Here is a 25,321-nt window from a genome sequence, read left to right on the forward strand (position 1 = left end):
GAGTACGTCGAAAAAGTTCAAAGAAAGGCAGCACGTTTTGTATTATCGTGAAATATGGGAGGGGGTATCACAGAAATGATACAGGATTTGGGCTGTAAATCATTAAAAGAAAGGCGTTTCTCATTGCAACGGAATCTTCTCATGAAATTCCAGTCACCAACTTTCTCCTCCGAATGCGAAAATATTTTGTTGACACCGACCTACACAGGGGGGAACGATCACCACGACAAAATAGGGGAAATCAGAGCTCGTACGGAAAGATATAGGTGTTCATTCTTTCCGCGCGCTATACGAGATTGGAATAATAGAGAATTGTGAAGGTAGTTTGATGAACCCTCTGCCAGGCACTGAAATGTGATTCGCAGATTATCCATGTAGATGTAGATGTAGATCACACCAAAAACGGTAAAGACCCAACCACCACTGGGCAAGGTGACTGTTCTATAGGATGGCCACAGTGTGTTGCTAAAGGATAATGCTCATAAGTGCAAATCATCATAGAGGCACACTATCAAAAACTCCTCATGAGGTTACAGGAGGCTGGTGAGATGAAGTATTGCAGGAAGCTACCCATCTGGTTGTTATTCCTCCACAGGTACAAGCCTTTCTTTGGTCTAAAAAGTCCTTAACTCTAAAATATGCTTTGTTAATTGCATTTTGACGCAATTCACTTAACAAAACAACCATTAGCTACGAAGAATTGTACAAAATGATAATGTGGACACTGTACTTCATCCTACTTCCATTGGGAGTTTACAATATGAATAAACTTTCACCAGTGTGTTAGAGCAAATCTTTGTCATCTGCAACAATCTAGATGCTATAAATTCATCAATAATAAGGCAAAATCTCATGTGTCACTGTTTCATACTTTCTCTGGACCAGTTGCAGTAAACTACACAATTTGACCACTGACTGAGCTATTTCCCCTGCTATATTTATGAAATTATATTTTCTGTGGGTATTTCAGTATCTACAAATAGTACTGGTACTGGAAACAAATTCAGATCTTATTCTGATTCGAAACTACTTATTACAAATGTAATAAGGTTCATACACCAAGGAAAAAGTAAGAAGAGTACAAGTGGACTACTACTAATACTACAACTATTATTACTAGTAATAAAAGAAAAAGAAGAATAATGGCAATTTCATAGTGCACATAATTTTTGGAAGTTATTTGCAGTTCCAACAAACATCTAATTTTCCCTCTCCATCAATAATAACAAACTGTGCCCTCCCTATCAAGAAATCTTTAATGAATTCATAAATTTCATGATACTTTTGTGAATACTTGTGTAAAGTGTGGTGTGGTAATGAGCTAAATGCATTTTGGAAGTTAAGAAATCCTGTAACCACCTGATTTTCTTAATCCATGACTTTCAGAATGTCTAGAGGTAAAAGCATAAGTTGGGTTTTGCTTAACCAATGTTTTCAGAAAATGTGCAGATTGGGGATTGGGGAAGTAACTCAGTTGGAGCAGCACATTGTGTTTGAACTCAGAATATGTTCTAAGATTCTACAGCAGATGGGCGTCAATGATATGGCATGGTAGTTTTGTGGATATTTCTGGTATGCTTTTGTAGCTGTGCATGATCTGTGATTTCTCCTAATCACTCGACATTTTTTTGTTTGAGGGATTTACAGTATATTGCGATTAAGAGAGGGGCTAACTCAGACGCAAATTCTGTCTAGAATCTGACAGGGATTCCATAGGGCCCTAAGGCCTTGCTCAATTTCAGCTGTTTTGCCAATGCGGCTGACACGAAGATCTGTATCATTTATCTTCGCATTGGAGCAAGAATTAAACTGCAGCAGTATTTGTGGAGCTCCCTTTGTAAAGGAACATTAGATGAAAGTGTTCAGTGTTTCTGCACCTGTTTTGCTACCTTCAATTTCGGTTCGTGCACCATCCACGAATGGCTGGACACTTAACTTCAGTGCCCCTCACAGTCTTCACACATTGCCATAATTTCTTTCGATTTTGTGAGAGATCTATCAATAACTTTCTGCAACAGTAGTGGCCGAAGGCTTTCCACACTGCCCTTTTGACAGCCATATGTATTTTGTTGAGCATCTCTCTTCCTCTGGCCCTATACTTTCTATTACAACTATTGTCCAGTAGTCAGTGTTTCTATGGAAGTATCTTGACAGAGGTTTTATACCACAGTGTGTCACACCAGTCATGAATTGTTCTACTAGGTGCATGAAAGCATGGATCACAATGATTCTATGTGGTCCTGACCAGAGCTAAAGATTTTGAGTTTGTCCTTGAGATATGACATTCTGCCTCTTTATCTAGTTTATTGAATACATAAATCTTTCTACTTATTTTAGTTGTAATTTGTACTCTGGTTGTCATTGTTTCTATAAATGTCTCATGATAACTGATACTAGTTTCAACGTGGGCATAACTTTAGAGGTCAAGTCTTTTTGTTGCCATTATATGTAATATATTTTCTTTATGGGAGTGCTTCTGAACAATCTCTTCTAAGTATTTCTTAGAGAAGGTGAATAATATCTAAACTGATGGTTGGATGACCAAAGTCTTGGTGGGATTGGGGAACGTATGTACAGGTGAGCTGAGGTTTTCTCTGCCTGTTTTGGTTACATCTGGTGGTGAGTGTGGTGGCTGATTGAAGGACCAAATTTTAAGTTTATGCCCACCCTTAATACTGAGTCTTGCTCAAATCATCTCAAATGCAGCTTCTGTTTCTATCTCAGTGGGATTGAGTTCTTTGCTTGCTGCAATGAATATACCATTTCCATTACCCCTCAGACTATTCTTTCAATATACACTTAGATATACTTCAAACTCTCACTTTAAACAATACTGGATTTTATATAGCTTTCTGTATGTAGTGTTACATCAACTCTGCTGCTCCCAATTCTGTCACTTTGTTGCAAATCCTTTGTTAGTGATCAGTAACATTTTAATAATTTCATCAGTGGGGGAGGAAGGCCAGGCATTTTTTTGGTCTCGCCCTGATACTCTGGAGTACCCATTATCTGGATTGCATGGAGAGTGTGCATGCCGCATACAGTCAGGTATTGATGTGTAGGACTCCCCTGAACCATTTAGGGAGGTGCTATAGCTCTCAACCCTATGGTCCAAGTCTAGAAAGTCATTGCCAAGCTTGTTACCAAACCTTCAATGTCTCTGATTGAAGCCTTCAATTTGATTCAGAATCAGGGGGCTACAATCATTTCTGGATTCAATACTGCAGATTGTAAGCTTTGTTCAAATAATGTGAGAAAGACTGATTTTCTCAACTTCTTCTGCCAGTCACTGGACTGATCTGAGTATAACGTTGGCAACCAGAGGATAGACATTGTTTGCTCCAAGGTGCACCACAATCTGCAGCTGGTTGCATCCTTTTCATCTCAGCGGCTGTTGAAACAACTACTTCAACATGTTGACATGAGATCCTTTCATACTGAGTGCGCAAAGTGATCTTTCTTATTCCTTTTGTCATTTCACCAATGGGTATCATTATTCTCTGTGTGTACTTCTATGCATAGTCTGTTAGAAGAACTACACAACCATCATAGCAAGTGCTTAACATTATCTTCACAGATGAAAAACGTGCCCAAGTGTATGCAATGCTTCTTTGATTATTCATTTTTGGATCTTAACAGTGAATATAACATTTATTATAAGACACATGAAAATTTATATTAATTACTGGAGTTTTCAACATTATCTCTGGGAATGTTTTACTGCTCCTTCTGCAGAAGGTACACAGTGAGCTATCAGATTTTTTATTCAGTTCATAATAAATGATTTTATGCATTGATCAAGCACAGTTTTCAACATTCCTGGTTACTGTCTGAACAGAGTTATGTGTCTACTGGACAATTTTAAGTTGATGTTCTTACATTTCACCACTAGAGATGGTCTGGCATTAATGTTCACATTCCCCTTACATCTCACTTTAAGCTCACAATCTCTTCATACCAAGTCATAGATTGGCAAACTTTTTTTAAAATTTTTCTTTAAACCAAATCACAGAATCACAATTTTGAAATGACTTTATTTGGCAGTTTCCTTATATGAATCACAGCACAGATTTTCATTTGGGTCTTCTCAGTTGCCATTCTTTTGGATTTTACTACAGTAATTCAATCACGCAATTAAAGAAGGAACCAAACACTTGAACACTCTTATTGTACTTCTCATTTGGTGCACTCAAATATTACTTCCTGCCACAAAATATGTGTATACACTTTATATTTGACATGGATAGAACGCTGTGTACGGTGAGAAATAATCTTGCTGCGTAAAATGACTGTGCTCACTTACGTTGGACAGTATCTCATTAAGTGACAGATTTCTAAAAATCACCATTCTGTGATAAAAGTCAAAGGAAGTGAGGTTAGGTTTTAAAGCCCCATCAACAATGAGAGCACTAGAGTTGGAGCACAACCTTGAATGGTTTTGTAAAGGATGGGGGTGACAAAAGTCCAGTCACCATACATATATGTATCAAAAGGGCAGCTCAAAACCAGCTGTTTTTGTTCTATGCCTTGTCACTACACACAAAAAGTATGTTTCGAGTCTGACAAAGCAAATTACCCAACATGGAAATGGTACTCACTTCTCAGGACTCTGTCGAAAGTGCAGCATTGCGAACTGCAACAACGAGTGCTTGCCATCGTGCTGATTTGGAAGAGTGTGTTGTTGTTGTTGTTGTTGTTGTTGTTGGTACTGCTGCTGTGACAGCTCATGTGCTGTGGTGAGCACAGTTCCTGTATGCTGAGGCCGCCCAGTCCATGCATCCAGATGGTTGTGAGCTGGAGGTGGTGACATAGCACGCCTTGGGCTTCCATGTTGGGGTGAGGTGCGCTGGTGCTGGTGTTGTTGCAGTGATACTTGTTGATGTTGACCCTGTGTCTGCTGCTGCTGCTGTTGCTGGTGGTGGTACCCATCCACAGCCGAAATGACAGGCTGCTGTTTCTGGTGTAGCTAAAACAATTAATAAACAATGAAATTATAAGTTCCACAAGATTAGCATTGCATACTGCTACTGAGAGAATGTAAGTTGTTTATTTGGAAGCAGACACACAGGTTTTATTGTAACCAGAGAAAAACAATGGATGCTATATAAGAAGAATCTTCTAATGCACAATCACTACAGAGTTTGAAAAGAGACCTTGTTAATAAGTAAGGAAATTTGAATGTATAAGTCAAAGATTTTCAGTTTGCAGATAGCTTCACAGTGTTTGCACTATGTTAACACTAAATATTGTGGTCATTCAACAGTTCTGGTCTTTCTTTTCTGCAATTGGTTTCGCTTTGTACTTAAAATCCACAGGAATAAATAGAGGATGTAGAGCAGAAACTAAACAACAGCTGTTTTCAGTTAGTTATTATTTAATTTTTCTTTAATCTCTAGCCCATGTTCATTAGAACATCAACAAGTATACAATGTAGTGTTTTTTCTTATGTAAAACACAAAATAATAATACAGATACAAAGCATGACCAGCAAAGGTTGCTACACTATACAAAACAGACATAAAGGGATATAAAGACTTAAATGTGAACACAAAACCACAATATAACAGGACATGTTCACATACTGGTTGCCATCAAAAAACTAACATATTACACACAAAAGACATCTAATAGAAACTACAAAAAATAAGAGATGTGATGAGGTATGCAATTAACATAATGAAGATGTGGGGAAGGAAAAGGATAAAGGAACATGTGTCTGTGCGTGTGTGTGTGTGTGGGGGGAGGGGGTGGATGGGGGTGGGAGGGAGTATACCTTGTATACTTTTGTTGGTTCTTCTTATATCCTCCTCCCCATGTACCTTTATCCTTTAACATCCCCACAGATCCATTCTGTTAAGTGCATACCTCGTAGGTTCAGTTTTTACTTGAATTCATTATCATTGTTGCTTCTACAAAACATATGACACTTTGTATTTTCCACAAGATATGGTAATTATAGTGATTTCCCTCTCTGATTAATATAATGACCAGAGATACTCATTAGCCCCCCCTCCTCCTCGTAGTATTTGTTCTCCAGTTACTTCAGATTACTTGACATTAAAGGTATGCTTAGTGTAAAACTACTGATTTGGTATAAAATTTTATGCTGCTCAGGTTTATGAGTTCCTCCACGCCTACTCATTGTATACCACCCCTCGCATGATAATATGAGGAGTATTGGGTTTGCTCTGAATAACTTATCTTTGATAGTAGGACTGCTAAATCAGTTATTATCATGAGGGGCACACAATACATGGGTGATAGGTGATAACCACTATAATATACTTCATAAGCAGTAACGTTATGTTTTAATGGTGGAGGGTGGTTTTATTTTTAGAAGCAGTACCTTTTTAACCACATGACTTGGATGTGTCTTACATTCTGTATTTAAAAAGAAGAAGAAGAAGAAGAAGAAAGAAAGAAAGAAGAAGCTCACACCTCTACTAATATGTGGTTTGATTTATGATCATTTCATGCCTTTGATTGTTTATGTCACATCTCATACTTTTTGTAGTTTCTATTAGATGTCTTTTATGTGTAATGTTTGTGTGTACATTTAATTCTTTATATCCCCTTATGTTATATTTTGTACAGTGTAGCAACCTTTGCTGGTCTTGCTTTGTAACTGTATTATTATTTTGTGTGTTACACCAGACATACACTGTACTGTATACTTGTTGATATTCTAATGTACATGGGCCTGAAAATGGTACAAGTGAAGTGCTGAAACTGGTAGCTTGAAGGAAAAATAAATAATAACTGACTGAAGTACAGCTATTGTGTGATTTTTGTTTACATACTGTTTGATCAGCCAAGAATATACATGGTGACAGACTGGATTGGAATTTAATAACAACAGTGATTTGATTTTAAAATACTGTCAGAAATTAGCTGTGAATATCCCATCAAACCAAAAGGTGCTCATCAATGTGTGTTGAGCCGCAAAATCTTGCATCTCAAGCAAACCTTTCTTTCTCTTTGATACAACAGTTTAAAACAGCTATTTCTTTCTTTTGAGACTCAAGTATTATTTCTGTAACATATGTCAGACAAACTGTATCACAGAAGTGCAAATACAACAGCATAAATACCACTGTCTGTAATTTGTGCAGGAACCCACTCCTCAAATATGTATGTCCACACTGCAGGCCTATTTAATATTGTCAGCTGCAGTTAATAAACGAATAGAAATAATACATTTTGTAAGAATGATGTAAAGAATACAATGTCACAAAATGACAATTACATGACTTTATGGTCAAAATGTGGGATTTTCTTAGTTTCACATATATTTAATATCCCCATTCATTTTAATCTCATGTCTGAGAGACATATATAATTACAGTTATAAGGCGATTTCATGTACTTCAAAACTTTAATCCATGTATTTCAAGAAAAGTTTCTATAAATGGAAGCAACAAAAGTTTATCTCCCTCATTCATTACCTTCATTTCTTTCGCCCACACAGAATCTTTGATTTTTGTTGAGGATATAAGAACAATATATTTTGTATGTGTATGCGAGTGTGGCAAAGTATTCCACACAGAGTATAATAGACCACAATAACAGTGTGTTATATACTCTCTGTGGTGTTACCTCGACAGCATATGCTTATGCAACATCTTATGTAATCAAGCATGTTAAAATATAGCTTTCCTCATTCCTGCAATTTAATATTCAGAATAACTTATCTTTCTGCATCAGTAGCCATAATTTTTCAATTATTAATGTCAAGACAAAGAGAGAGAGAGAGAGAGAGAGAGAGAGAGAGAGAGAGAGAGAGAGAGAGAGTACTCTAGCTTGAGAAAGGATTTCATTCTGAAAGCTAGCAAGTTTTCTTTCTTTTTAGTGCATGCCTGTCAACAACTCAAAGCTTTACTCCTAAAGTATTTATTAGGCTGTAAAGTATTTGAGAAGAAAAACTGCCAGTATGAATACTAACAATAAGTACTGTTCTTTTTCAGGCCCTTTAATATCAGCAACTGTGCTAATTATTAACACGCAATCTCATATATCTTCCATGTCTAGTAACCCTGTTATTGTATATGACAATGCTCTATAAAATACTCTTGTCTTTCAACGTTCATGAAATAATAGGGCAATATGTCACACCTGAAACTGAACATGGAAATAAGCCTTACATTGTCAGCTGCCTTTCATCTGAGCCCTTTGGCATCATCTGCACTCAGGAACATTGATCAACCAGCTATCATTCAAAAGTGAAAGACTGCTTATAAACAGCCAAGAGACCATGATGCTGATGCATTATGAATAGACTTGAAACAAAACAATAATGATGGAGTGAATAAGGGAGATGATTTCATCTGTCCAAGAAACATAAATGAATATTAAATCATGTACCAACAGGTACTGCTCTGTTGAATCTGGACTACTATGTGGAAGTAACAGAACAAATTTGCTACTGATTATACATTTTACAGGCACTGAATCCATGTGGAGCTGGATCAGAAGCAAAATGCCACTGTCAGTTTTCTTATAGATTGGTAATAGCACAGTGTTATTGTTTTATGTATTTTCTATAATCATAAAGCAGTTTAAAATTTATATACTGTATTTAATGCATGTGTAGTATTTTTTAATTGTAAGAACTGTGTAAAAATAAATATTTTGACTCCCATTAGGAATAATTTATTTTTCAATAATTTGATTCCATGCTGTTTGAATTTTTGAGCCTCACTGCATCACATTCCTCTTTGTCAGTCTAACTCCCCCCTTCCTTAGAACAGCAATATTTATTTTACTTTTTCCTCCAAAACTTTTACTTAGTTTGTAAATTTTTTTCCCCTTCCTGTTTCAGTGATAATGTATATTCTTAATTATCCTTATTTTAACTACTATTTTGGACCAACATCTTTCTCTAGCCCTATGCAGCCATTCCCACACAAATTCAAAGCTAATTGCCACCACACCTCCTGGTAAGGTAAAGGTAGGTAAAGTTCACGTTCTAGATAGGTCAATAGGGCCTGACCGAACGCCAAATCATCCTCTGACAATGGAGTCACTGGATGCAGCATTGTGGGGTTTGGGGTCAGCACACTGCTCTCCCAGTGTTGTTGACCATTCCTTTGCCCTCTCTTTTCTTTCTGATTCAAATAGCCTTATTTTGACCTGTATATTCTTTTTTGTTGCTCCAAGCATCATGCTTCTCCTGAATAGGAAACTTAAGTCCTGTAATTTTCAACCAATAGTTTGAAAAACTCTCAAACATACAACCGTGTGAAGTGGTGCCTCATATCTGGAGGTTATATTGTATTAGAATTTCTTTCACAGGCAACATTCCTATCAGCTGCTCCATTCAGGCACAACTCATGACCTGCCTTCACTGCTGTAATTCAGCTAGTATCTCTCTCCTACCCTCTAAACTAGATAGAACTTCTCCTGCACATCTTGATGGACTTGCACACCTGCAAAAAGGGTATAGGGAAGAAATAGATTACCAACAGCCTACATGTTACAAAATATTTCACTATGCAGTATTATGGTTCCTGATAGACACAACTTCTTGCTGTCCAGCCCAGAAAATCTTTCTTCTAATCCCTAGCGTTTATACCACCTGGAACAGCATCCACTTTTTTCAGAATTCGGAAAATTTTATTTTATTATTTAACTCTGTGATTGGATGCCTTTCCTGACGCCACATTCATCAAGGTAATCTAAGGGAGAAAAGTTGTGTGCGCCTACATCTGTGGATCACATACACTTTATTTTGTGTTTTACTAAATTTTAACTACTTGTGTATTATATCCTCTGGTGTGGAATTTGAGTATCAGCTCGCAACTTGCCTAAACAACCAATGAGAAACAGCTTAAAAACCATACTCAGGCAGGCCAGCATACAAGCCCACAGTCATTAATCCACCAAGCGGATCAATACAGGTCTGGCTCACCATCCTGTCGCACATGCTAGCAGGCTGCATGTTAACACTGTGGGAGGTGTGCGCAGGTGCCCAACTTCTCTGCCAAGTACACAGTTTCAATCGCTGGCAATAATTACTGTACGTTTGCCTGTCTCTGAACTATTCCTTTCGAGTAAAAAATTATGACATCTACATGTCAGGATTACATAACATGTATATCATAATTCCTGCATATTGTGTAGTTTATGGGAGTATATCTTCCTGTGTTTGATATATGTCCTGACAGTCTAATTATTTTGGCCAACATATGAGGGCATGCTGAAAAGTAATGCCTCCGAATTTCCTAAGTGGAAACTCTTCAAGCTTTTTAAATTAAATAAACGTTATTAACATTATACATCTTTATTCTTCACTTTTATATATTTATTCCTCAACATAATCACCCTGGTTATGAGCACATTTACCCCACCAAGAGACCAGTTTGTTGGTACCGTCATTGTAGAATGTCTGTTGACGGAGCCACAACCACACATTTGCTTGCCTCGCTTCATCACTATCAAAATGAAGATGTCCTTTTAAGTTTCGGAAACAGATGAAAATCGGATGGGGCGAAGTTGTGGCTGTATGGAGGATGATCGCTGACGGTGAACCAGAGGCGTCAGATTGTTGCACATGTCGCAGTGCTCCTCTACGGTCCGGCATTGTCATGCTGAAGGACGTGTGGACGAACTCTTCAGACTCGAAACTCGATTCCAGCATGCTGTTTTTCAGGCACCGACTTAATAGGAGGCATTATTTTTCAGCACGCCCTCGCATTTTTCATCACTCATCTTATAGCCTTCGGAATGTAATGACACTAGATTTTTACCAGTTACAGTACAGTTCATTTCATCTAGTTCAAAACGTGCCACATATTCTCGCTTAAGCTTTATGCACCTCATGTTACGAGAACCCGATGCGACGTCGAGTGGGACGGAACGGCTGGGTGCTGGGCCGCCAGCGACGACACGTAGAAGTGGCTGCCCATCTCTTCTCTCTTTGTCATTTTATATATGTGTATTATATCTGTTGTATGTAATCATGACTCATTCCACATCCTTGTGATTTATCACAATACGGATTAATTGAATACGAAATAAATAAATAAATAAATAAATAAATAAATCTTCAGTTTCGGAGAGTTGCCACAGCAGGAGGCTGTCACAACCGCGAGGCTGACAGCTTTCTACCGCGTTCTTAGCAGCAGGCAGCCGAGCCGGCTCGACTACGCGGCCGTAGCTGCAGCTTACCAGGAATCAACTGCTATAATAACCCTCTTCGCGAGATACGCGGCATGTCAGGCAGCACCCGTAACTTCAAAGCCATAAATATTGTGCATGAATCTGTTTTTCTTCCCGCGTCACGTTTCAGGCCATCATTTTGCTGTAATCAGGTGGAACTGAAAATCACCGTATAGCCCCTAATACAAGCCGCATTTTGTGGGGACAAAAAGAGAGAGCAATACAATAGAGAAAAAATCGTGTCAAATTTGCAAAAACTGCTCACAGTACGGCCATTCTTATACAATTATTTTATATTATCATGTAGGTAAATTACTGATGTAATTATTAACTTCATTGCCGACATTAGTTTATTCACCGCCAGTATTTTCGCCATTCTCGTTCCGAAGTACTCTACGGTGTTATCGCTATCGTTCAGGGCAACGGGCACGCAGCATCACTTCAGCCATACTTCTTGAAAGCTTTTCTATTACACGTACTGTTCACATAACAAATAACTGAGAGTTTCAAATTTGCATCATAACTGCGCCAAATTTCGAAGTTGGTTGATGATTTTATTTCGTCCATTACCATTAACTACTGAAGACTAACTATACTATTTAAATAGAGAAAAACTATGCCTATCCTGTCGTGTTACATAGCCGAACTCTGAGCACGATAGTGACGAGTAACCTAAAACCGAAGATAAAACTGCACTTACGGTGTTCGCGGCCTTTCTGTTGTATGTTGTGTCGTTGGTAACGGTTCTCATGAAGAATGAGGGGAAACGAACACGACAAATCAGTAATCGGATGTCGTAGCCAGTCGTAATCTCCTGTGCGTCGTTAATGAAATTAGTTTGTTCAATAGCAGAAATTTATGGGGAAATCGCGATGTATTAGGTAAAAACAGCCAAATACTTGCGACAACAGTATCGATATTGTAATAGTCACGCACAAATATGACAAAGGAAAAGTAGTTCATACGTGAAAAATAACATTCTGTACCCAGCTCTCGTAAATTATTATTACACCTGTCTGCGTTTCACACAATTTGTTGAAACTGCAGAATAGCGTACACAAGAAATATGTTCGGAAGTATTTTATGAAAGTGCTTGTGTGGCGGGTAACCTTCTACGGAAGTGAACCGTGGACGATTAAGAGTTCAAATAGAAGATAAATGAAGTTTTTGAAATGTGGTGCAACAGACTTATGCAAAAGATGAGACGAGTATATCGAATAACTAATGAGATGGTAGTGAATCGAATTCGGAATAAAAAAAAGGGCACAATTTGATTAAAAACAAAGATCGGTTGATAGGGCAAATCTTAAGAGGTATCAAGGAATCGTCAATGTGGTAATGGGAGGAATCGTAGGAAGGAAAAAATTGTACAGGAAGGTCAACTCTTTAATTCACATGGATATAGATTGCGGTAGTTATGCAGGGATGAAGAGGCTTGCACAGAACATACCAGCTTGGAGAGCAGTCTCCCAATATGAACACACTTCTCGAAATTCATGCAAGCAAATAATTGTCTGAAAATGAATACACTCTAAAAATTGAATTCCTCCGAAAACTATTGACGCCTTGGATGTATGCAGTGCGGGCAAATCGCAGCTGTGTTCCAGCTCTGACACTGCCTGCCGCCTTATTAATAACATTTATTCCGAAGTTTCATTATTCATGTAGCAATCATTTATAAGTACTTGTTCCGCTAGCGATGGCGGTTGATGAAATCACTACCGAAATGACAGGTGTCTCACAGTCCCCTACTTCGGCGATTGAACAGTGGAGGGGAGCTGTGAGTTCAGCAATTTATCAGATCACGTCCGGACAGAACTAACTTGAATATTACGGTGGATTCTCGCAATTTCATATAAACTGGCGGCGACTTTATTAGGAAACAGCATACGCACTGTAGCACCTATTTAGGCGTCTAAAATTTCCACTTAACTTTTGACCGTAACTGGTCGTTGTAGAGCAATAACTCAACCAAGGGAACTCCGTGAAACAGTGGCTTCTGAAATATCGAATATGCTGAACGGTTGAAAGTAGGTAATCAGGAACCTACTTAAGACAGATTTGCTGTTGGGACCAAGCCTAACGATGATTCACTCGTGCATGTTAACTCTTTTTCCCTCACCGCTATTCTACGTTACGTTGTTAACGTGGTGACACAGATTTGTAATTCCCATTCGGCTGCGGAGGTCCTTGAGCTTGTGTAGAACTATGAACGTAGTTTGACTTCAGATATCACGTCTCCCGTATCACATTTAGCTCTATATCAGGATTCTCTGTAATGTTCGGCTTTCTCTGTTACAAACAGTTTTCGTTCCATATTACCGTGATTCCTAGCTCAGGTTAAACTGTAGCTCCCTCCATAATTGGCTGGTTATGCCAGTTCAAAAGTCGGAGGAAGGCAAGGGCTTACCGCATCTAATAGGACTACACCCAGTAAAGCACGGTGGTATTCAAACCAATCTTCGCTTCAAATACCTTACGGGAATGCAGTTGGGTGACATCTTCGACAACCGCCGATGTACTGTCAGAGGTCGTCCAATGTAATATAACAACACTTGGATTCCGGCACGCACCTCCAGCTATGACGGTAGTGTTACTAAGGTAGCAGTTGACATTAAATTAGCAAGTGACCTTATAAATAGTGATAGACGTTTTTGTTGAAATTCTGCATAGAAACCTGATCTCTCCCTTTTCCAAAAACAGTGGAAGAAAGTTAATGCTACATCACCTGTTGGTTATTAATATTCACTATCCATAACTTCTGAGAACGCTCATCTTTGGTTTTGTGGTAGCGCTAGTGTTTACAGAACGCGCAATTTTGTGTGTGCGTGTGTGTTTTCCGGATATGCTCTGGATACTGTGGTTTTAAATTCCCTCGCACAGCGCTCCTTGATGCATTTGTGCCCTGAAAATGATAGGGTGCACATCTGTTCAAATGTCTGCGATTGTCGAAAACGTCACCCGGCCATTCTCTTCAGTTATCTGAACATTTTATACGCCGGTAGAAACTCAGATTTCACCCTTCTGGTTAATGACTACTTGCTGACATCGTAATGGCATGAATCGTGTAGGCCGTCCCCTGGGGTACCTCCGCAGACACACCTGATACACTGGTATTCTTTGATATACTCGCTCCAAATAATCGGTCTTAAACAAAATGCTCTCGTTTAAAGTTAGAACGGTGATTCCAGTATGCATTATGGACATTTGGTCAATTCCATGGACGAACGCGCAGTACAATGCCTAAAACGCCGAAACAAATAAATAGCAATCACTCCACGCTACTACCGGATTCATAGAGGAAGACTGCACTGCACAGATGACAAAATGGTAGATCTACATCTACATATCGAAATAGATGACAGAGGGATAGAAAAACTATTAAAATCGCTCAAAAGAGGAAAGGCCGCTGGACCTGATGGGATACCAGTTCGATTTTACACAGAGTACGCGAAGGAACTTGCCCTCCTCCTTGCAGCGGTGTACCGTAGGTCTCTAGAAGAACGTAGCGTTCCAAAGGATTGGAAAAGGGCACAGTTCATCCCCGTTTCCAAGAAGGGACGTCGAACAGATGTGCAGAACTATAGACCTATATCTCTAACGTCGATCAGTTGTAGAATTTTGGAACACGTATTATGTTCGAGTATAATGACTTTTCTGGAGACTAGAAATCTACTCTGTAGGAATCAGCATGGGTTTCGAAAAAGACGATCGTGTTAAACCCTGCTCGCGCTATTCGTCCACGAGACTCAAGAGGGCCACAGACACGGGTTCCCAGGTAGATACCGCGTTTCTTGACTTCCGCAAGGCGTTTGATACAGTTCACCACAGTCGTTTAATGAACAAAGTAAGAGCATATGGACTATCAGACCAAATGTGTGATTGGATTGAAGAGTTCCTAGATAACAGAACGCAGTATGTCATTCTCAATGGAAAGAAGTCTTCCTAAGTAAGAGTGATTTCAGGGGAGTGTCGTAGGGCCGTTGCTATTCACAATATATAAATAAATGACCTTGTGGATAACATCGGAAGTTCAATGAGGCTTTTTACGGATGATGCTGTAGTATATCGAGAGGTTGTAACAATGAAAAAGTGTACTGAAATGCAGGAGGATCTGCAACGAATTGACGCACGGTGGAGGGAATGGCAATTGAATCTCAATGTAGACAAGTGTAATGTGCTGCGAATGCATAGAAATAAAGATCCCTCATCATTTAGCTACAATATAGCAGGTCAGTAACTGGAAGCAGTTAATTCCATGAATTATCTGTAAGTAGGCATTAGGAGGGATTTAAAATGGAATGACCATATAAAATTAATCGTCGGTAAAGCAGATGCCAGACTGAGATTCATTGGAAGAATCCTAAGGAAATGCAGTCCGAAAACAAAGGACGTAAATTACAGTACACTTGTTCGCCCACCGCTTGAATACTGCTCACCGGTGTGGAATCTGTACCAGATAGGGTTGATAGAAGAGATAGAGAAGATCCAACGGAGAGCAGCGCGCTTCGTTACAGGATCATTTAGTAATCGCGAAAGCGTTACGGAGATGACAGATAAACTCCAGTGGAAGACTCTCTAACTACAGTCGAAATAATGAACGTAAACTAGCCGTAAGGCAGAATGTCACCTTCAAGGTGTAAATATGACCGTGAGAAGGTGCAACAGGATCTCCGCTACGATGGTTACAGCAGCAAGCGCAGACGTAAGCGTTAAATGGCGAACGACGGCCACAGGAAAAAATGTCGGCACCTAACGGTCTCGCTCATCAGCTTCTACCGATTACAATTAGTCGAATGTCGCCGCGACCTTTCGTGCCGTTCACAAATTACAATTTCCCGTCTATTACGACGACAAATGGCGGCGACGTCGTTTGTGAGCTGTATGCCGCTGCGCACAAACAGACAGGGAAAAAAACCGGTCATTGGAGCACGCCGAGTATTCCAACGCACGAGGACGAAGGACGATGCGACAGCACAGGCATTTCTTGTTACATGTGCGTGAGTGTCTCACACATCTGTTTCTCTCTCTCTCTCTCTCTCTTTCTTTCCTTGTTCGTCGCTCGGGAATTGCATGCAGACTTTATCTTAAGTCCCTTACTTCTACGAGTATTTACTACGCGGACACAAAAATAAATTACACATCGAAGAAGATTAAGATTTTTTTGCCTTTACTTGTGATACGGAATTTACATGGTAAACACAAACAATGTTCCTTGAAACACTGCAAACAGCACGAAAATGATCAGTACATTCCTAGAAATGTATATCGGCGTTCGCCTGAACAGTGGGAAACCAAACTGGGTGTCCAGACGAGGATTTGAATGTCACTACTTCTGAACACGACTGCAACGTCTCTCGCTCGGTAACTATAGTCGAATCTTTATCAAAGAATTATATCTGTTTTATTTCAGCTTTGCTACCATTCTGGTAGCCAGACGAGAACTACATTGTGCACTTGATGGGCACATTCAACGCCATGATCAAGGGATTTGTTGTTAGTGGACTACCAGTTCGAGTCTTCTTGTTTGCGTTTATCGAAGTATTGTATTGAAGTGGGAAAAAATGAAATTTATGGCAAAACTTGACTTAAAGAAGGGACATCCTGAGGAAACAAGAAATAGTTTGGCTATGGAGGGAAGCGGGGAGGATGATTCTAGAAAACACCAGTCGATGAATACGGCAAGCGGAAGTAGGGTTGAGCTGTTGCTAGGAGATCATGAGGCTGGCACAGGACTGAGTAGCATGGAGCGCCGCATCAAATCAGCCTTCAGAGTGAAGACCAGATCGACAATAACAACGCGTCATGTTGAAGGAAAGGAGGTAAGTATTGTTTCGCAGAATGTGATAGTTCGGCGCGACGCATAAATGGGGTACAGACGAACATATAATTCGATGTCGCTCACAGCATGGGCAATACACGTCCTCTCAGAGCATATGATCATGGCCAAATCACGAGTGCCAGACGACCGGGTTGTAACATTCTGTACATCGTGCAGCCATTAGCATATTATGGTCCTGCATATCAGTTATGCACACCTTAATTCACTATCTATACCGTTTCAAAAATCGGTTTAAGTGGTCTAAGCACTACGGCACTTAACATCTGAGGTCAGTCTGCTAGACTTAGAACTACTTGAACCTAACTAACCTAAGGACATCACACACATCCATGCCCGAGGCAGGATTCGAACCTGCGAGCATTGCAGCAGCGCGGTTCCGGACTCAAGCGCCTAGAACCGCTCGGCCACAGCGGCCCGCTATACCGTTTCACAAAGGAAGAGAATCGAATCTAATGCTGCGAGACGATGGGAAGCACACGGATTGTAATGCAATTGTGTCTTCGGCAACTGTGTTCTTCCACATGGAAATTTTTCGTTCACAAAATGTAAGCACTGCTGAAGAGGAAATTATGTAGTTTATAAGCGGATCCGCGTGGTTCGCAACTGTACTAAATTAATTAAGATTAACAAATCGTTTATTAATTTCCTTCGTATGATATCGCACTTGCGTCCTAGATGAACTACGCCCAAGAAGTAAAGACCGGGACGATTTAATGGAATTAAGTTCAAAATGGTTAAGTCTAAAATCAACCTACAACTACGGTTCACAAGTTTCTACCTCACAGGGTCGCCATTAAAAGCTCTGCGGTTTGGCGTGAGTACAGAAGCTGCTGACTGTTTTGTTACCTTTTAATTTGTATTGTTATGAATACACAAAAACTACTGTCTCGGAGGTTACAGCGGCTGACCGCTAGCTCTTCACTTGCGGCGGAAAGAACGTCCCACTTAAATGGAAATTTATTCGCAGATTGCAAATTCCTTAACAACAGCTGTACTGGCTACAGAAATACTGTCCAGTGGCGACATATGAAAATTTGTGCCGGACTTGGCCTCGAACGCAGATTTCCCGCTTGTCACTGGTTGTCGCCTTAACGGCTTCGGCTATCCATGCACGCTCCGCGGACCGATCCAGACCTTCATTGTCACAGTGCCTGCACCCTTATACCGAAGTCCACTAAATTCGTCACTACTGGGTAGTGTATCTATACCTAATACAGCTAATGTCAAAGAATTCGTAATCAGCGAATAAATTTCGAATTATTTTGTATAGCTGTGGATCTTCAACAGTGTCCGCTCTTTGAAGACACGTATACAAGGCCCACCGACAGCCTGATACTGACTGTCCGCAGCAATGCAGGTCCCCACCCAGCGCAGGGTCAGGCGAAGGATGTCCACGCAGCCAGTGCCCACGCGTCTGAACAATGCTGGGCGGACTGGATGCCATTCGTCGCGCCATATTGCTTCACAGCGACACCCAACTGGGATTATTACCACCTGCCACGGGCGGAGGTCACCTCTCGTTAGTCTAGTGGATACCACAGCACATATTAACAGAAGTATTTACGACTGGACGATAGGCTGTAGGAGGATTTACTCGAAAACTGGCCGCACCGTAACACAGTGCTAGCGCAATTTAAGTCCGCTGGCAAATTACTTCTCTGAAGCCGATCGCCGGCTTGTGAATAAAAACGAGGATCGATCAAACATACAGGGTATCCCAGGAGGAACAGTCGATATTCAGGGATATAACGCGAATGATAATTCGAAACAAAAATGTCTGGTAAACATGGGCTCCAAAATGGATATCTTAAGAGTTATGAGCACTTGTTCTCCTTCTACATCTACATCTACATGAGTACTCTGCAAATAACATTTAAGTGCTTGGCAGAGGGTTCATCGAACCACAATCATACGATCTCCCTACCATTCCACTCCCGAACAGCGCGCGGGAAAAACGAACACACAAACCTTTCTGTTCGAGCTCTGATTTATCTTATTTTATTTTGATGATCATTCCTACCTATGTAGGTTGGGCTCAACAAAATATTTTCGAATTCGGAAGAGAAAGATGGTGACTGAAATTTCGTAAATAGATCTCGCCGCGACGAAAAACGTCTTTGCTTTAATGACTTCCACCCCAACTCGCGTATCATATCTGCCACACTCTCTCCCCTATTACGTGATAATACAAAACGAGCTGCCCTTTTTTGCACCCTTTCGATGTCCTCCGTCAATCCCACCTGGTAAGGATCCCACAACGCGCAGCAATATTCTAACAGAGGACGAACGAGTGTAATGTAAGCTGTCTCTTTAGTGGACTTGTTGCATCTTCCAAGTGTCCTGCCAATGAAACGCAACCTTTGGCTCGCCTTCCCCACAATATTATCTATGCGATCTTTCCAACTGAAGTTGTTCGTAATTTTAACACCCAGGTACTTAGTTGAATTGACAGCCTTGAGAATTGTACTATTTATCGAGTAATCGAATTCCAACGGATTTCTTTTGGAACTCATGTGGATCACATCACACTTTTCGTTATTTAGCGTCAACTGCCACCTGCCACACCATACAGCAATCTTTTCTAAATCGCTTTGCAACTGATACTGGCCTTCGGATGACCTTACTAGACGATAAATTACAGCATCATCTGCGAACAACCTAAGAGAACTGCTCAGGTTGTCACCCAGGTCATTTATATAGATCAGGAACAGCAGAGGTCCCAGGACGCTTTCCTGGGGAACACCTGATATCACTTCAGTTTTACTCGATGATGTGCCGTCTATTACTACGAACTGCGACCTTCCTGACAAGAAATCAAGAATCCAGTCGCACAACTTCAATACTGCGAAACAAATTTCTTCTTCGCTTTCCATATTTTGAGGGAAATCAGAACGGAAAAAAACAAGAAAAAATGTCCAGTAGTCATGAACTGTTAAGAGTGTACTTTAAGAGCTACGTGCCGGCCGAAGTGGCCGTGCGGTTAAAGGCGCTGCAGTCTGGAACCGCAAGACCGCTACGGTCGCAGGTTCGAATCCTGCCTCGGGCATGGATGTTTGTGATGTCCTTAGGTTAGTTAGGTTTAGGTAGTTCTAAGTTCTAGGGGACTAATGACCTCAGCAGTTGAGTCCCATAGTGCTCAGAGCCATTTGAACCAACCAAGAGCTACGTGCACTTGTTCATTGTGGCTACTATGAAACACACCTCAAGCTGTGCATTTTAGAACTCATGTCTAATAGCCCGTTTTCTTCGATTGATCATTCCCGTCATTTCTCTGAATATAGACCATTCTTCCTGTGACACCCTGTATAGAGGAATTTTTTACACGGGGTGCTGTTCTTCCAGGCTGATTCATGTGGAAACTCTACAGCCTATGCGGTTGGTATTGGCAACATGCTGTTGCTTTTTTATTCCTCCGCTTAGTAACTTTTTCTTTTACGTGCTGTTACTTTCACTTCAAGTGCCGAAGAGGGCCTGCAAGTTGTGTTACGTCTGTATAAATAGTTTGTACGTCTCAAATAAGTTAAAGCAGCAGACATCGTAAACTGACAGAATGGGAAACCCAATGGTTGTGAAAGCAGTTCGATTTCCGAAGCCGAATCAGCTTCATCGAAGGTGAAATCACTATTTTCTGTCGACAAAGTCCTAGCGACACTTTTTAAAGGCCGAGGTACTGAGTAAGATGATTATCTGTACAAATGTCATAGCACCATATTTCTGTGACGCAGAGCAAAGTTTGAACATGCATACCAGTACCATTTCGGGATGCTACATTATGTTAAGTTTCAGTACTGAAGCAAGAGGGAAAAAACTGGATTGGAGAGTTGAAGGTTCCCTCTAGCGTCAACATTAAATTATCATCAGTAAATAACATACAGAAATTTTCAACTGGCAACGACATTGCGTCAGGGAATTTTAATGATTAAAGTATTCAAACGCTGGTCATACTATGCCACAAATACAGACGTACTTCTTAGCTCTGTAGGAATTGTATTTTTAAGGACGTATGGAAGGGTCTCTGAGGTGGCGTAGGTTAGTGTTGTTAAAACCGCAATAAGTACTTGCCTGTCATCTGGAAATAGACATCAGCAGGGTATTAACTGCCATAACGAAAAAAAGTGCGCAAGCGCTAGGCAATGTTCCTCAGTTCCAGCTCCATGACAATGGGTTACGCTGTTGACAGGTGGCAAAAAGCAGCTCGCTAGCATCCATTCTCAAACCTTGCTGACGCCGTGTCCCACGTCTCCGTCAATCAAATTGTCACCTGAGCAGACATGGACAGTCCTCTTGATAAAATAGTGCCAGAAAAAGGAAGCATTAGCGACGAGACGCGACACAGCTTTCACCTTATGGAATCCGGCGCAAGGCGTGTTAAAATCACCGAGCCTACAGAGAAGAGCGCAAGAGAAGAAAGAAACAGCTACTTTGTTCCTCCTGATTCGGAAGTTCACACCACAGATTATTTTCAATATACTACTCCGCCGGTATCAAAGAGAACTGGCCGAAGTTTCTCGTTTATATTTCACAAGGTACAGAGTTGTGAGCCAAAAATTGCTCTTGACATTCTCAGATACGAATAACATGTCTACTTGAACTCTGAAAGGTTCACTAAAATGCCAACAGATCTTAGAAATTTTCAGCAGAATGGCCCAGTTTCGCCAGTTTGCAAACACCCGTCCGGCCGCGAGAGGGAAAGAAGGAAGATATGTAAAAGTTTCACGTATCAGAGACGTGTAAGTATGGGCCGACAATGCGCTTGTTCAGCTCGAAAATAATGGGAGAAGATAGTTCCGTAGCTTATTCAAGTGATCACCGCGGCGTTCGCCTTATGTGATTTAGTAACTCACGGAAAACTTTAAGATGCAAAGCTGGACGGGTATGTGGACTCCTGACTTCCTGAATACGAGACTAGTGTATTAAACGCAGCTGTTGGTGATAACAATAACGACTACCAATCAGAAGTGAGAAATGTGGTGACAAGAAGACGTCTTGTAGGAAGCTTAAACGTAAGCCAGTTTCCTCAGTTTGACAATTAATAGCATTAATTGATAGAAAAAAATCAATTTCTTCCTATTTCGCTTTCCTTCTGCCTGCACAAAAACCAACTTTCAAGTAACTAGCGCTTCAGAAACACTCTGTAAGTTTCCAAGCGGCGCTTAATGGATACCGCGTAACAACTCAATTTCCGGCACAACTGCGCTGATTGAAGCGGAAGGAACCTCTGAAGGCCGGCCTGCACAGAGTTCTTCAGATTCCAACGCAGTGGCCGCGGCCGCAGTTCTGGCAGTGGTAGGGGCGCAAGCCCGGACGCCTGGCGCAGCTCGCTAAACAGTCTGCGGTAAAACGCTGCTGCCTCCGCTGCTGACGCGGCCGTCATGCCGGCACCAGCATATCTGCCCGTCGTCTGTTGCTACTGCGCAATTGCCCGACGCCGCCGCTGCCGACCTCGCCGACGCAATGGACGATTTACAAAACATGCTGCTGTGTCTCAGCAGCACAATGGGTCACACGTCCGGTCTCGGTTTGCTAACGCTCAGCAGTATAGTAAGTCTGTGGTTCCCTCTGTTCTTCATACTTTGAAAGTGAAATTCCCACTGCGGCGAAAATCTGTATTTTGTAGAACAAGCCCGATGTGTGCAATGAATAATAGTAGAACTATGAACGTTCTCAATGCACATAAATCGTCAGCATTATCAGATTGTTCGGTGACGCTGCTGTTGTCCACAGATCAAATGTCGTCGTTGCACGATCGTAATGAAGATTGTCGTTTAACGTACGATCGTGTACGACTGAAGGCTGAGATGCTGATGTTCACCCACTGTATGGCCATGGACTACCTCAGCCTGGGCGAAAATCAACAGAAAGTCTCTTCGGAACAGCAGAGCCTTTGAAACTCCCTCCAGACAAGGCAGGACTTTTTCGATGAAAATTCGTAAAAGGCCGGATGGAACCGCGACGAAATCTTTCGGCCAGCCACAACGAGGAATGTGGTGTTTGGAAGTCCTTATCCGCTCAAGAACTGATGTCGGTGTGATGAAGTCCTCTTTTAAACTGTGCGGTTTCACATCGGAGGATAGCAAGTGTGGAACACTTGGGTCAGTGCCCTCTCTGTCCATTTACCTGTTCAACGCAGGAGCTTATGCTTGCAAACAATAGTGCCCAAGGTGCGCTAGTCAGAGTCATCTGTTTTGCAAATTTGGCCGATGCTAAATGTTCTTTTTTTTGTAAATATGTATACGTGTATATAACTGTGTGTACTATAACTATAGGCTACTGACAAAGGGTAAATAAAAACGCCAACGTCACCTGGGACGGAGCACAAGCTCGGAACAGGGAACGACGTGGGAAGAAATCGGCCGTGCCCTTTCAAAAGGAACATCCCGCAATTCGCCTTTAGCGATTTGCGGAAATGACGGAGACACTAAAACTGGATGGGCAGATGGGGCTTTGAACCTCCGTCTTCCAGAATGCGAATCTAGTCTGTGGGCCACCTTGCTCGGTGAAGATCGTAAGGAAATGGAAAACGACTTGGAAGGAATTTCCACCTCGTGCAATAAATGATGATTCTATTTAAATGATGACAAACGGAAGAGAATGCCGGGAATGAAATCAACAGTATCCAATTACAAAATTAATTTTACAGTTTTGAAGGGTGCCATATTGTTTATATACACTCCTGGAAATTGAAATAAGAACACCGTGAATTCATTGTCCCAGGAAGGGGAAACTTTATTGACACATTCCTGGGGTCAGATACATCACATGATCACACTGACAGAACCACAGGCACATAGACACAGGCAACAGAGCATGCACAATGTCGGCACTAGTACAGTGTATATCCACCTTTCGCAGCAATGCAGGCCGCTATTCTCCCATGGAGACGATCGTAGAGATGCTGGATGTAGTCCTGTGGAACGGCTTGCCATGCCATTTCCACCTGGCGCCTCAGTTGGACCAGCGTTCGTGCTGGACGTGCAGACCGCGTGAGACGACGCTTCATCCAGTCCCAAACATGCTCAATGGGGGACAGATCCGGATATCTTGCTGGCCAGGGTAGTTGACTTACACCTTCTAGAGCACGTTGGGTGGCACGGAATACATGCGGACGTGCATTGTCCTGTTGGAACAGCAAGTTCCCTTGTCGGTCTAGGAATGGTAGAACGATGGGTTCGATGACGGTTTGGATGTACCGTGCACTATTCAGTGTCCCCTCGACGATCACCAGTGGTGTACGGCCAGTGTAGGAGATCGCTCCCCGCACCATGATGCCGGGTGTTGGCCCTGTGTGCCTCGGTCGTATGCAGTCCTGATTGTGGCGCTCACCTGCACGGCGCCAAACACGCATACGACCATCATTGGCACCAAGGCAGAAGCGACTCTCATCGCTGAAGACGACACGTCTCCATTCGTCCCTCCATTCACGCCTGTACGATGTTGGGGCGTGAGCGGAAGACGGCCTAACGGTGTGCGGGACCGTAGCCCAACTTCATGGAGACGGTTGCGAATGGTCCTCGCCGATACCCCAGGAGCAACAGTGTCCCTAATTTGCTGGGAAGTGGCGGTGCGGTCCCCTACGGCACTGCGTAGGATCCTACGGTCTTGGCGTGCATCCGTGCGTCGCTGCGGTCCGGTCCCAGGTCGACGGGCACGTGCACCTTCTGCCGACCACTGGCGACAACATCGATGTACTGTGGAGACCTCACGCCCCACGTGTTGAGCAATTCGGCGGTACGTCCACCCGGCCTCCCGCATGCCCACTATACGCCCTCGCTCAAAGTCCGTCAACTGCACATACGGTTCACGTCCACGCTGTCGCGGCATGCTACCAGTGTTAAAGACTGCGATGGAGCTCCGTATGCCACGGCAAACTGGCTGACACTGACGGCGGCGGTGCACAAATGCTGCGCAGCTAGCGCCATTCGACGGCCAACACCGCGGTTCCTGGTGTGTCCGCTGTGCCGTGCGTGTGATCATTGCTTGTACAGCCCTCTCGCAGTGTCAGGAGCAAGTATGGTGGGTCTGACACACCGGTGTCAATGTGTTCTTTTTTCCATTTCCAGGAGTGTATTAGGAGCAACACTAACAAGAGATATGAATGATATCAAACATAAAGTCCATAGTAGTAAGAGTAAATGGAATGGTTAGACTCGTTGGATACTGCAACCCATTTAAAAGGAAACCACATACAAGACTGTCCCTTTCTAGTAAGCACGACAGCAGACATCAAACTATTTTACAGAGGTACGGCTATAAAGTGTAGTGTCAATAATGAATTAAATAATGACGTTACTGAACGAATTACATTTGGATCATTATGTAAAA

General features: G+C 41.7%; 1 protein-coding gene and 1 long non-coding RNA gene across 2 annotated transcripts in view; one reads left to right on the forward strand and one right to left on the reverse strand.

The window, feature by feature from the left end:
• Positions 1 to 8,631, forward strand: part of LOC126457447 (uncharacterized) — a 36,725-nt gene extending 28,094 nt beyond the window's left edge. Inside the window, exon 3 of the long non-coding RNA XR_007585472.1 lies at positions 7,965 to 8,631. This is a non-coding gene — a long non-coding RNA (uncharacterized LOC126457447). The remainder of the gene's footprint in view (positions 1 to 7,964) is intronic.
• LOC126457445 (unconventional myosin-XV) overlaps positions 1 to 25,321 on the reverse strand; it is a 945,978-nt gene that overhangs the window by 42,839 nt on the left and 877,818 nt on the right. The window contains exon 49 of the mRNA XM_050093727.1: positions 4,599 to 4,966. Within this exon, the coding sequence (XP_049949684.1) occupies positions 4,599 to 4,966 (368 nt within the window). The remainder of the gene's footprint in view (positions 1 to 4,598; positions 4,967 to 25,321) is intronic.

The sequence above is a fragment of the Schistocerca serialis genome, chromosome 2, assembly GCF_023864345.2.
Source record: "Schistocerca serialis cubense isolate TAMUIC-IGC-003099 chromosome 2, iqSchSeri2.2, whole genome shotgun sequence".
NCBI classification, from domain to species: Eukaryota; Metazoa; Arthropoda; class Insecta; order Orthoptera; family Acrididae; genus Schistocerca; species Schistocerca serialis.